Raw genomic sequence first — 12,951 nt, 5'->3', positions numbered from 1 at the left:
TATATATACAAGAATAATAATGATAAAATACATTTAATTCAAAAATACCCATTATCAACATGCCTTTGAGGATGGCACCCAGGAGGGACGTGGCTCACTCTTGGTCTGATTGTGAAACTTCATAGTCAATATGCTTTTTGGATAAAATGTGCCAGTGACCTTTTCTAGCCTTCTGTGTCCTGGGATTAGTAAACTGGGACACTGTGCAACCTCCACAGCTGATCCCGGACCAATACTGTAGGCTAATTGTCTGCCTAGAATCATCCGAGTGATGGATGTTGCCAGCCAGAGCCTGTGCACACAGAATGCAGTGGGTCGCCGCTGAACTACTTACATCCTTTTGCCTAGTGGAGGGTGGACACCTGCCTGCATTCAGACACACAGACTAGCGCTGGGCCACGTGGCGGCTCCAGGTCTCTCTGTGGCAGATGTCAGGGTCTGGAGCAAGCCTTACTAGAGGAACAATACACGAGAGCACCAAGGCACTAGCCCCGCTGCATCCAAAGCATGGACAATACAGAATCAAGCACCCCCAGGAAGCCCAACCCAGTCCTCCCAGGGAAGGGGAGGTCCTGTTCTGCCAACCTTCTGAGCATAGCACAACCTGTCTCCCTTTCCTCCACTCTTGTTAACCTCCCAGCACGGCTTTCAGAGGCCATGTTGATGCCATATGTTCATACCACTGAAGTATTTTACTGCCTGAGCAGAGGCACTTAGCCCAGAGAAGAGCACACCGCTTTCATAGTTGGCTGGCTCTTAATACTTCCTTAGGAGGCTCCAGGCTTCAAAGAGAAAATGTTTGAGAGATTTGGGAGGCTGCCAACAAGGCAAAGGCTTCCTAGTGACGCACGCCAGGATCTCAGCCAGCCAGGGAGAGGGGCCTAAGTCATTAGCAACAGACTTTTGGTATAAAAGAAAACAAAATGGAACACAGTAAAATAACAATAACAATGTATACATCTGTCTTTGGATAGCAGATGTACACGTGGGCCACACAAATGACTCTCCTTTTGCCGAGACGAGGTCGGGACTTGGAAAAGTCTGCAGACTCTAGATGCTGCTGTCACTAAGAGACAGTGTTGGGGGGAAGGGCCTGCTACCCCGCACCAAATGAGTTAGAGGCCAGGGATGGTGCCATAGATATCCTGTGATGCTCAGGGAAGCCTCCAATAATACACAGTTCTGGGACCTGAAATGTCAGAGGGCTGAGCCCCGAGCTACATTATCATGAAAAGCGGGGCACAGCTCAACTAGCCTGCAGCTGCAGCACCAACACTCAGAAATGTGCGTCAGGAGGCAAGAGCACTCTAGTCTGGGTTTTGAATTTTAGATGTAGAATGTTCCAACTCAACAACCATAAGAGCCTGACTTCAGAGAGCTTGCTTGGCCAAATGCAAACCTAACCTGATATGAAGTTCATATTATGTGGAATTATAAAGTATTCAGCACCATGTCTATATATAGTTGGAATAACTGAGTACTGGGTGCTAAGTACTTTTCTTCTCCATGCCAAAAGAAGAAAAGCAAAAATAAAAAACAATCCACACACACTTTTCCCCAGAGAAATAGACTGTCTTCTTGGGTAATTGGAAGATGAGTCTACTCAGACCTGCTGATCAGACCTGCTATCTCTCCTCATAGAGAGTCCTTTGGCCCCAGCAAGGGAGCCTCAACACTGTGTACTTACAGTTCTTGGTAACCTGTTTTAATGACTTTTGTCCCTTTCCTTGGTCTAAATACCACACTCTTGGGTCCAAGTATGAAATCTGTAAAGGCCAAGTGTCCCAGACACCTAGCATTGTCCCAGCGATGGCCTGAGCAAGGCGGAAAGGACTATAAGATGTGCTGAATGGGCACTGCTCTAGCACGTGGATCTAGAGGGGCTGTGGTCTCTCTCTTTTGCTCCAAAGCTGGGCAAAATCAGTCCAGATTCAATCACATCTGCCTGTGGTCTGGTACGGGTCCCATCCCCACACCTCCAGCCTCCAGAGCCCTGTCCTTAGAGCAACCCAAGAGCTCCCTCCCCTCCAAGCTCCAGGGACTTCCTGGCCTACTGCTTTCCCTGCTGGCTTCAAAGGCACCCCAGGCCCAGAAGCACCACACAGCATGAAGAAGACTGCCCACAAGGCCTATAAATCAAAGAGCCAGAAGATGCCTTGGAAACTATTCAGCTTGACTTCCCCCTCATGGCTAAACAGAAGCCCACAAAGAGGCAAGGTGTTGCTAGCCAGTAGAGTTCCTGTGTGCATGTCAGCAGTGCTGACCCCGCTGCAGAGGGCAACCCTGAGCCAGGGCAATTATCTGTGGAGTCTGAAAATGTCCCAGACACTTAGGGCAGCAGACAGGATACCTGTGCTCTAAGAAAGTGTGTTAGTATTTTTCTCATCGCTGTGGCTAAAATAACTGGTGAAGGCAACGTAAGGAAGGACAGATTTATTTCGGGTCCTGAATTAAGAAGGGATATAGCCCATCATAGCTGGAAGGTGTGGTGGCGAGCACAGGAAGCAACTGATCACCTTGTATCCACAGTCAGGAATCGAGAGAGAGGACAAGACTTGGAGCTGGACTATGAAACCTCGAGACCCACGACCAGTGACTCACTGCCTTGGAAGAGGCTCCATCCACCTCCTGAAGTTTTTAACCCAGCACCACCACGTGACCAAGTGCTCTCAGACAGAGAAGCCTACAGGAGACATTTCACATTGAAACCACAGCAGAGGTGTGCTCAAAATGACAACAATGACTTGGCCTAGGGCTGGGTTCACTCTAATAACATGTTAACGCAGACATAAGCCACGTATAAACAATAAATAGTGCCCAATTCCATCTTTGCAAAACAGGATTTGTGGGTCAAAAAGCCTGTGTTTCACCCTTCATTATTAACAGTCTCCACTGTGGCCTCTTTAATGATGGAGGGGGTCATGCGAGAGAGCTTGCCATGGCTATGGGTACCTTGGGGACATTTTACACAGTGCTAGTTGCCCAAAAAACATAACAACTGAAAAGTAGCAAAAAGATTCTGGTTGCTGGGGCAGGGGAATCCAATCATCTAGTTCACGATCAATGCTTAAAAATGCAAGGTCAAACCCCACAGGAAGGTTTTGTTCTGAAACTGTGAAAAGCCAGCAAGGCCCAGCTGTGGGAGAACAGAGCCTCATTTGAAAGAAATCTATTCAGCTCCCTGTCGCTGGAGTATTTTATTTTATGTGGCTTTTGTGATGAAAAACTTTGGCATATTATTAGGGACAAATTCAACTAGGATTTGAGTAGCTTTCACTCCTAAGCTTAGGTGGCAGGAGCGCTTATCAGGAGTCTTGCAGGTAATGCCTCATCCATCCTGTTTTCTACAGACAACCTTGTTCTCTCTCTCTCTCTCTCTCTCTCTCTCTCTCTCTCTCTCTCTCTCTCTCTCTCTCTCTCACACACACACACACACACACACACACACACACACACACACACACCAGGGCTTCTCTATATAATAACCCTATCTGTCCTGGAACTTTCCATAGACCAGGCTGGCCTCAAACCCACAGAGATCCACTTGCCTCTGCCTCCTAAGTACTGGAATTAAAGGTGTGCGCCACCATGCCCAGCTGCCACCTTATATTCTCATCTCATCTTTTCAGATCCTGTCTGTGGAACCTCACTGACTTCTGCCTCCAAACTATCCTGACAAAGACTTCTTCCTCTTCGTTCTAGATCAACTTTCTAAGTATCGAGGGAAGTTAAGTATCAAGACAAGTTTTCTATAAAGGGCTAGATAATTTGTCCTGTGGCTTCCAGAGCAATATGGTCTCCATGAAAAGAGCAGCCCCAGATGATATAGAATTTGTGAGTGCAGTTGGATGCAGACAAGTGTGAGCAGGGGAACTCGTGTGCAGAGTGTAAGTGTCACCATCTCCAGGCCACCAGACAGCCACCTTGTACTGTAGAAAGAGGTTCACTCAAAATGACATTGCTGGTGTCACACTGATAAACTCGTAGTGCAGGCAGCATTAGCCACTCATGAAAAACAAGTCGCCCCTGAACGTCTACTGTCTTTTCAGAACAACATTTGCAGCTCGGGATACCTGGGTAGGGGGAGGGGAAAGTCCTTTCTTCAGCCACCGCATATTGAAGAGGAGAGAAGAGAAATGAAACATCCTCTCAGAGGATGGGAGAAGGGGTCCAGCAAACGTCCCAGGGCCTGCCCCATCCTCCTCCACATTCTTGCCCCTTCTCTTAAGACCCTGTTTCTGAGATGTGTAGGGATCAAGCTCTTAAGTTTCCAGTAAGATTTGTGGGGAGCTGATCCAGAGCAGCAAGAGGCATTGTGGGGGTGGGGGTAGGGGATGCAGCTCAGGATTGGAAAACTTTCCCAGAACCCTCAAAGCCCCGGGTTTGATCCCAGAACCAAAACAAACCTAGGCAAGAACAAGACTGTGTTCATGACTGCTTTTCCTTTTGATTTTTATTTTATTAAACTATTTGATCTGTTGGCTTTTTTTTAACACTGTCCTGGGAAGTAGAAAACCTAATTTAATTATAATTTTGACTCTACTCCATATGACTTCTAATGTATTATGTTCTTGGTTTCTGACATTCACAAAATAGCCATTTGACAGTTTTTTATTAGCTGGTCAGGCTTGGCTTTCTTACTATTGCCTCTGAAGGTGTTGCATGAGGTTATAATAATATAATGTGTAATAGGTCCGACAATTATTTAACCAGGAGTACTTTTAAATTGATCGTATATGTATTTTATTAAATTTTCTGTATTTTTTTTAAAAAATCCCATATTGTAAAGATTTTCTTGAAATTTCTGTTAAATTACTTCTAAGCAAATTGGGAACAAAAGTCAATCTATTCTGCTGACCAAATATTTAATTTTATTTATCATTTCGTTCTCTGTCTAATACATCTTCACAATTGAGGACAAATGTTTAATTTATTTATTTCAGGATGCCGAAGAGTCCATACTTGGATCCTGGTTTAATTTTTGTTATTGTTAATTGTTTGTTTTGTGAGACTGGGTCTCCATCTGTAGCCCAGGCTGGCCTTGAACTCATCAACTCATCTTTACTCTGGCACATTATTTTAATCCAAATGATTCTCCTTCACTGAGCTTCTGTTTCCCTTATTTATAATGTAGGGAGGAGCATGGTCTTCAAATTGACATTTAATGACCTCCCCATCCCAACACATGATGGGTTACATTCATCACCAAAGACCCCGTTCCCCTCCCTTTCTCTGCAAGGCCTCCCTTTCAAGCAGGTCTCACTTGAGAAAGCAAAGCCTAGACAGACTCTAGGAATCACACACTGTTCTTATACTGACAGGCATCCTTTCTAACCTGGCAGACACACATGTTCACAGCTGGCACACACATCATAGGTGGTGTGATGTTGTGAACTTTCCAATAATCAATGGAAACACAGCCGTGAGAACATTTATATTCTAAGCAGCCAGCAAATATTTGATAAAGGGATTATTTCCTTTGCTTCAGGGCAAAAATCCAAAGGTCATGAGCAGAAGAGACCTCGACTAGCCTCCATCTCCCAAGCAATGCTAATGGTAAGGCTTAGCCATCTAAGCACACATAGAGAAATCACAGGGAAATGCCAGCCTCGGAGGGAATAAACTTAGAATCATCCATTTCCATAGCGAGGCTGATAACACAATGTCTCAGCTAGATTTCACATAATCACTTCCACGGAAAGAGACACAGTCACAGTGCCGGGACGAGGGCTCATCAGCACAGGGTGCTGCCCGGGGCGCACACTTTTGTTGCATATTTATTTAATGTTCTGTCTTTACTGTAACAGGAGATTTGCACTCCAGTGTGCTCTGTTTACATTATATACCCATCTCATCCTAGGCAAAAATGTATTGACAATTATATCTGGAGGTATCAATTTGACTTTCCCGCTGCATTTCCTCATTCTTGGGTATGTGACAACAACTTGCTGATGACCCAGACGCCTATACAGTATGGCATACTGTCTCATCTGCAGGCTTGCTCATACTGTACAGCTGGTACAGCCATAGTAAGATAGCCTTTTATGGGTTAGGGATGTTGAAAAGGCAGAATCTGAAGTTGGTTTCAGTTACACCTCCAACTATGAAAACCACAAATTCAGATTAAATGTACATGTCAGCAAACATGTAAAACTGGAGACTTTTTCTGACTTACAGAACTAGGCAATGCAAGAGACAAGGCAATCTAAGCTTTTCAACTCCAAAGTGCTGCAATAAAGAAGAAACAAGACGTAAAGGGTATAGCTCAGTGATCCTGTACTCATCTAACATGTAAGAGGTACTGGGTTCGAGTCCTAACACTGAAAAAAAAATCCAATGCCATGCCAGGCACCAACTAGCCAAATTAGTAGTTCAGATCCAAATCTTGACTTACAGGCTCCCCAGGTGTCTAACTGGTCAGATTTCAGCTTTGAGAGCTTTGGCTACCTGAAGATCTGACAGAATTTATGGGTTGGAATTTCTACCCCTAAGCTAGGGTCTCTGTTTCAATGCTCTCCCTTACAAGTGAATTTTCCAATCACAATGTAAATGGACAAATCCACTGAGCAGCTAGAGTCTGGGATGGGCTGGTTAGTCCCCTGAGCCTGTCATCAGCTGAAGAGGAACAGCATTTGGGGAGAATTACAGTCATGCTCAGGAGTGAAGGAAGTTAGTCAACTGCAGGAACCCTGAGGAAGGACAATATGTTGCCATGAAAAGTGGGGGTGGCAAAAATAAACATCAATAACGTGGAGGGGGTTTTCGTCTATATCCATCCCATTCCCGGACAGGGGTTTTGTCTCTTCTCTGAATATTAATAATGTATGAAAATCAAACTTGTATTCATTGCCTAAAAGACTTTGTTAAATTCACACACCCCATGAGAAACTCATTTAAGAAGATTGCTCAAAGCATCTTGAATCTCTGACTATGGTTTTGCAAGGTTACATAACGATAGTGATTATTTAGTTCTGCACATATCTGTACCTACGTTCCTGAACTGACTCTCAACATTCTGGAGAGTCCATCACCATTTCAGTCTTCTTTTCTGAGCTAACAGTACATAGTAGATGGCCAATGTATGCTATCTGGCGGTGTGTTTAAGGAAGGCAACCCAGGCAAAGGGGTTGGAGGTTAACAAGGGTCAAAAAGGCCCCTCGGTCACAAAAAAAAAAAAAAGGCAGAGCTTTCGTGGTATGAATTGAAGGAAGGAGGTATGAGTGGATGGGAGGAAAGAGAGAGAAGAAGAAAATGATGAATAAGAAGGCAAGAAAGAGAAGGATGGAAGAGGAAAGGGAAATAGAGGCAAAGACAGAAAGGGAGTGGAAAGAAACAACACAGGACAGGGGATGAGAAAATGTGAAAAACACGCAGCAAGGACTTACCCCTGTGCTTCCGGGTCTTCCATTTTTTATTCTCGTTCTTTCTCTAGTTCGCAAACAGCTCTTGGTGCCTTACAGGGTACACAGCACCTAGTTCCAAGATTGCCGGCACACCTGCAGAAGGTGGTGTGAATCGCCCCAGTACTAGACTGGTGCTTCACCGGTTCACACCTGTCTCCTAGAGTGTGGAGCTGTCACAGATCTTCAGGAGTCAGCCCTACGAAGCTGTGTTTCGTGACCCAGGGTATACAGCACTGAGGGATGTGTAGGCAAAAGCCAGGGCACTACTGGCCCTCCGCCAGGAGCTGTGCTGGGAGGTCCTCTCCTCTTATTAGCCCCAAGGAGTCACATGACATTCTCAGTCCACTGGTGTCCTGTGCAGCCAGCCCATCAGGGAACCCAGGCTCAGAGACTCTGCAGGGCAGGCAAGGGCAAGGGACTTTGAGGATACTCATTGGCATCAATCCATGGCTCCCTCCCTGCCAAGTCCCCTAGACTGTGACATCCTTCCTCTAGCTACCTATGAGGACCCAGTGACTAGAAACAAGGATGCCCAAGACAATAAAGACAGGTAGGTACCCCAAACTTACAAAGGTACAGCTCTTTGTAATGACTTAAAAAGCAAAAACAGCCCGGGCTCCGCACAGTGTCCTCTGCACTACTGTCCCCCTTTATTCTATAACAAGTGCCACAACATAAGGAATGCTGGCGTGCTTTTTAAAGACATTTTTCATGGAGAATACACTTACTGATGAGAAAGGGGCTCCCAGGGTCTACTTTAGGGAGGTCTGTGTACCCGTGAAACTGGATGTAGACTTGGGAGTGCAAATACATATGTCTGGTGCTGAGCACCTTTCTCAACGGGCTTCTGACCCAAACAAGATTTGAAAATCCCCACTCTGTGCCCTCTGTGGGAGTAAAGTAAGTTATCAGAGGCTTCTCAATCAAGCCAAGAAAACAGTGCCTGCTGACTTGGCCAAACACAACAGTTTTGTTCTTATTTTTTTAAAAAAAAAAAAGCAAAAAAACAAAAATCATTTTCTAGGAGTTAACTGTTTTTGCTAAAATAACAACTCGATTTTAAAACCTACCCTCTTCATCTCAGAAATAAGCCTGTCTGTCTGTCTATCTGTGCTCAGCAACCCTAAAGTCACAGCCATCATCTGCTGGGGGAAAAGCCATTTAACTTGTGAGTCTTCGTTAAGGTGGTCCCCGCACCTTCACGGCTTTCTGAATGAAGTGAACTCATTCCCAGGTGGACCAGCCCTGCAAACGTTCCCACTTAGAAACATCCCAATAGATGCAGACGAGGCTGTGGGTTTTGTGTACCACCTCATTGTTCTGATTCTTAAAACTGAAGAATAACCAGGAATCTGTGAAATATTTAAGCCCCAGTAGCACCGCTGGGCACATGAAGATTGATTCGATTGTTACAGAATAAAATGAAGCTTGGAAAAACCGGGACGATGCACTTGAACAAGCACCGACACCCAAAATAATGGGAAAATCTGCCTTATCACTTTATTTTTAAAAAGCAGTTTGCAGACTCCGTTAATCACTGTTCACATATGGCATGGCTGTCGCTTTTATGAATCGGGTCTTATCTTGGAGAGATTTCCCTCCATCACCTTTCCTTTTGTACGCTGCACTGTGAAACAAGCAATGGGGGTGGGCTCTGAGGGTCGTCGTGATGCTCGGATCAACGCCGACAAACAAGGTCGGCCGCACGAGCTCAGACATGAGCACCTTCATTGCCAAGCTACAGAAATGATCCTGGCTCTCACAAGATAACAGCAACCTTTCCCCACTACGGCTTTACCTTGATCACAAGTGAGAAATTTACAGCCCTTCATGGTGAGTAACAGATATGTTCATCGAGCTGTGTGAGGGCAGAAATTTAAACAGGTCTGACTCAGAATAAGATCTTGTTTAGGTCGTAAATTCCTCGGAGAAGCCACCTAGATTGTGATTCAAAGTAATAATCATGCCTGCCTGTGATATAACCCATCTGAAAAATAAATTAGATGGAGTGTCCATTACTAGGGCATGTATATATGAATATAAGACAAGGTTTAAAATCAGATACTTTGGACTTCTCTTCGTATCTTGGAAAATGGAATGAAACAAGCAACAACGGGAAACTCGGGCTTCAGAAAAATTTGCCATCATGATCTTCCTTGACACAATGACATCACTGTACTGAACTATCTATCACACAAACATACCTTATGCTTTTCATCCTGGACCAAAGAGTCACCTCTCAGCCTCTAGCCCCACCACTGATAGTGTTTGGAAGTTCTAATAAGGTCAAGAATTCCCAGACACAAAAAGCCCAAACAAAAGCTGCTGCCTCTCAAGTGGAAAGACGAGGCAGTCTATTCAAGCAGCACACCTTGTGTCTGACTGTCCGTCTGCCTGTACCTGCCAGTTTCTAGCACATGTGGGAAAGGCCATTCGAACTTGGGACCATTAAGCACATCCCCACCACCACCATGGCTCTCTAAGGTAAGAGAATTGCAAATTGGAACTTAAGAATCAAAGAGTCAAAATTCCATCCCTTTATGTTTCTTCTCCCAAATTGGAAAAAGTGGCGAGAGTTCTATGTAAGCCAAGAAGCAGGCTCTCCTGTCTCAGTCCAGGGCTCCTTGCAGTCTGCCTGTTCTCAGCCACCCATACCACACAGGGAGTGAGTCACTTACCACAAATGGGAGGCGGGCTGAGTTGCTCTGTCTGCACCCAGTGCTCCGGAGGTTGGAGTGCCTAAGAGGAAAACCCTGCATCCCTGTAGTGTAATGCAGAGGCTGAGGCCAGAGCTCTGCTCCCCTCTCAGCTGAGCCAGTGTGTCTGCCTCCCAAATGTCTGAATTAATAAATAACTCCATGGTCAAATCTGCGGAGCTGAGCAGATGGAAGCCCCGGCTGTCTCCTCAGGAGAGAGGGCAGTGGGAACCCTAGTTCCTGAAGGGGGCTCAGTATACACTCTAACTTAGAAGTCAGCCACCCTGGTTCACTGTGGAACAACAGCCTCCCAGGATGACAAGTCTCATTTTCTTCTGGAGGGTAGAGCACATTACAGGCTACTCTCACAGTCACATCTGTTCCACTCCCCTCTTAACAAGTAATGAATTTGTAAGAGCCATCCTCCCCGGAATTTTTTGAAACTATGGGGAACGTTATTTCCACCTGTGATTTTAATACGTAAGTGAAGAGACCTTAGGCACTCCAAGCATGTCATTACAGAGGACACCTAAATACATGCAATAAGCATGTTCTCCAACCCCATCTCTATAGATAAGCTCAGAACAAACATCAGGCAGGATTGTGATGATTCCCTTGTTTTTCTCCAGGTGGGATACTGTGACAGCAGATGCTCCTGGGTTTTGTGTCCATCTAATAATTCAAACTGATGTGGAGCGAATCTGACTAACCGTGACTCAAGAGACTGGCACCAAGGATGTTCCTGTTTATTTATCTCCTCTCTCACTATTTTACAGAATAGCCATGCACAAAAGCCCAGTAGAGAGCAAATAAGATATTTTGATTTTATAAAAAAGATGATAAATCATGCATCACAAATCATTAATCTTGACCCAGATAGTCACCCAAATCACGAGCACCTACTGTGTGCAAGCATCACAACCAAGTTCAGGTACTTAGCTATTTGACCCATCATCTATATTTCAGGATGATACTCCCTTGGACATTTTGAAGAGTGCATACATTTCCTATCTAGAGATAGTGAAATCAAGATACCCCCAATACAGGGCTTCATAGACTTTTCCTACAGAATTCTAGAGTGCATGCTCTGCAGGCAGTTCAGTCTGTATCGCAGCTTTTCAGCTCTGCCATTGCCAAGTGAAAAGAGTGATATGCAGGAATGGATATAAGTATGTTCTTATAAAACTTAATTTGCAAAAAAAAATGAAATATCTACAAAAAAATCAGTTTATTCACAGGCTATAGTTTGCTGGTCCATGTTTTAATAGATTACATTTGACAATGACTTGGGGGACAGCAAACTCCCAGTTGCCTGAACCAAGTCTTATTTCACCTCAAACTTCTCTTAGACACAGAACAGAACATTTGGAGAGTTTATATCACAGCCAGAAGTTGGGATTTGTTTAAAACACGGGAAAGGAGTGGGAATCCTAGAGGGATTGTCACTTGGTCATCTAGGCCTAGAGGTAAAAATGGTACCTTCTGAGTGACTAAGCATCGAGCTTCCCTGGGCATTCTGTTCTTTCCAGCTTAGGGACAACAGTGTTCTCACGTTATTACACAATACCATGCAAGTTCTCTCTCACTGGTCCATCTCCATGGGAAATGACTCTCATTCATTCCTGCTGAAGGCTCCACGTTCATTTCTGGGCTTCCCCAAACAGAAGAGGTATTCGGGGTCAGGAAACACATCTACTCCAGCAAGGGTGGTAGAAATGAGGAAGGAGGACTCAGCTGTCTCCCCTGCTTGTGCCTGCAGGAGAAAAGGGGCTCTCACAGGCAACCTAGCTGCAAACCTAAGAGGGTTCATTATTTTGAGTGAGGGTGTATATTGTTCACTTAAGCCTATTGATTCCAGAGTTTTAGAATTCTGAACAAGTAACCCACATCCTAAAAACAGCATGAGAAACTCAGTTAAAAGAGATGGCCCTCATGGGACAATCACAGACGCCTGCTTGAAGTGACATGACAAGGAGATGTGACTTGCCAGCATGATCACTCGTGCTTGGGTATTCCTGCAAGCGTTCCTCTCTAGAAATGCATTTTCTGTACACACAGGTGCTACACCAAAGGACCCAAACAGCCTGAGGTCAACTGGTGCATTTCAGCTTCTACTAACAATGACAAATAGCCACAGAGCATCACCCTTCATGGGTTTGTTTATTTGCGTGATGGATGGTGCCTGTGACATAAAACATCTGGATAGACATTTTAAAAGCTGCCCCAGGAGCCAGCAATCCAGATGTTTGGTGTCAAAAAGATCACAGTCAAATGGCTACCACCTTCTCTTTTCCCTAACTTCCCATCCAAGGAGCTGTTACAGCTGAAAAGCCACACAATCCTGAGATGGGAACCCCTTTCATTCATTTGTTATAGTTGAAGAGCCACACAGTCCTGAGATGGGAACCCCTTTCATTCATTTGTCTCTGTGAAGATAGAAGGAGATTTGGATTCGTCGATCACCAATTGAGAATCACATTGAATTATGTCAGCTCCGATTGGGTTGGTTCTACTCACTAGCACTTAATGACACCATAAAGCACTCAGAGTCACCCAGGGCTGATGCTCAACTCAACAACCACGGACCATTACACGTCAGAGGAAAATGTCTACTGGAATCCCTCATTGTCATCAGATAAGGAATTAAAATAATAGGGATATGCAGCGTTTTGTTAACCCACGATTAAACACAAATCAGTGGGCAGCAGTGCAGAAAAGCCTCCAGCGCTCTTCAGCCCAGTCATTCATCTGTTCCTCTCAGTGTACTGATGTAGCAGAAATACCCCTCAGACAGCTTTCCTGGGCCTCCCTTGCAGTGGCACGGACCACGGGGGACATGAATGCAACACATG

The 12,951-nt window shown here is 45.0% G+C and overlaps 1 protein-coding gene across 2 annotated transcripts in view; it reads right to left on the bottom strand.

The window, feature by feature from the left end:
- The window catches only part of Cpne4 (copine 4), a 488,025-nt gene that overhangs the window by 463,015 nt on the left and 12,059 nt on the right, over positions 1-12,951 (bottom strand). Inside the window, exons 1-2 of one of the 2 annotated variants that reach the window (XM_076576951.1) lie at positions 10,082-10,203; positions 7,386-7,796 (exon numbers count right to left, since the gene is read on the bottom strand). The exons of the other annotated variant lie outside the window; for it this stretch is intronic. Coding sequence (XP_076433066.1) covers positions 7,386-7,408 — 23 coding nt within the window. The 5' untranslated portion in view covers positions 7,409-7,796; positions 10,082-10,203. Of the gene's footprint in view, positions 1-7,385; positions 7,797-10,081; positions 10,204-12,951 lie in introns of those variants that run through there. 2 annotated transcript variants of the gene reach the window in all.

Source organism: Peromyscus maniculatus, chromosome 7 (assembly GCF_049852395.1).
Source record: "Peromyscus maniculatus bairdii isolate BWxNUB_F1_BW_parent chromosome 7, HU_Pman_BW_mat_3.1, whole genome shotgun sequence".
Classification (NCBI taxonomy): Eukaryota; Metazoa; Chordata; class Mammalia; order Rodentia; family Cricetidae; genus Peromyscus; species Peromyscus maniculatus.
The sequence above is the reverse complement of the archived record's forward strand: the minus strand, read 5'-3'. Positions and strand labels throughout refer to the sequence as shown.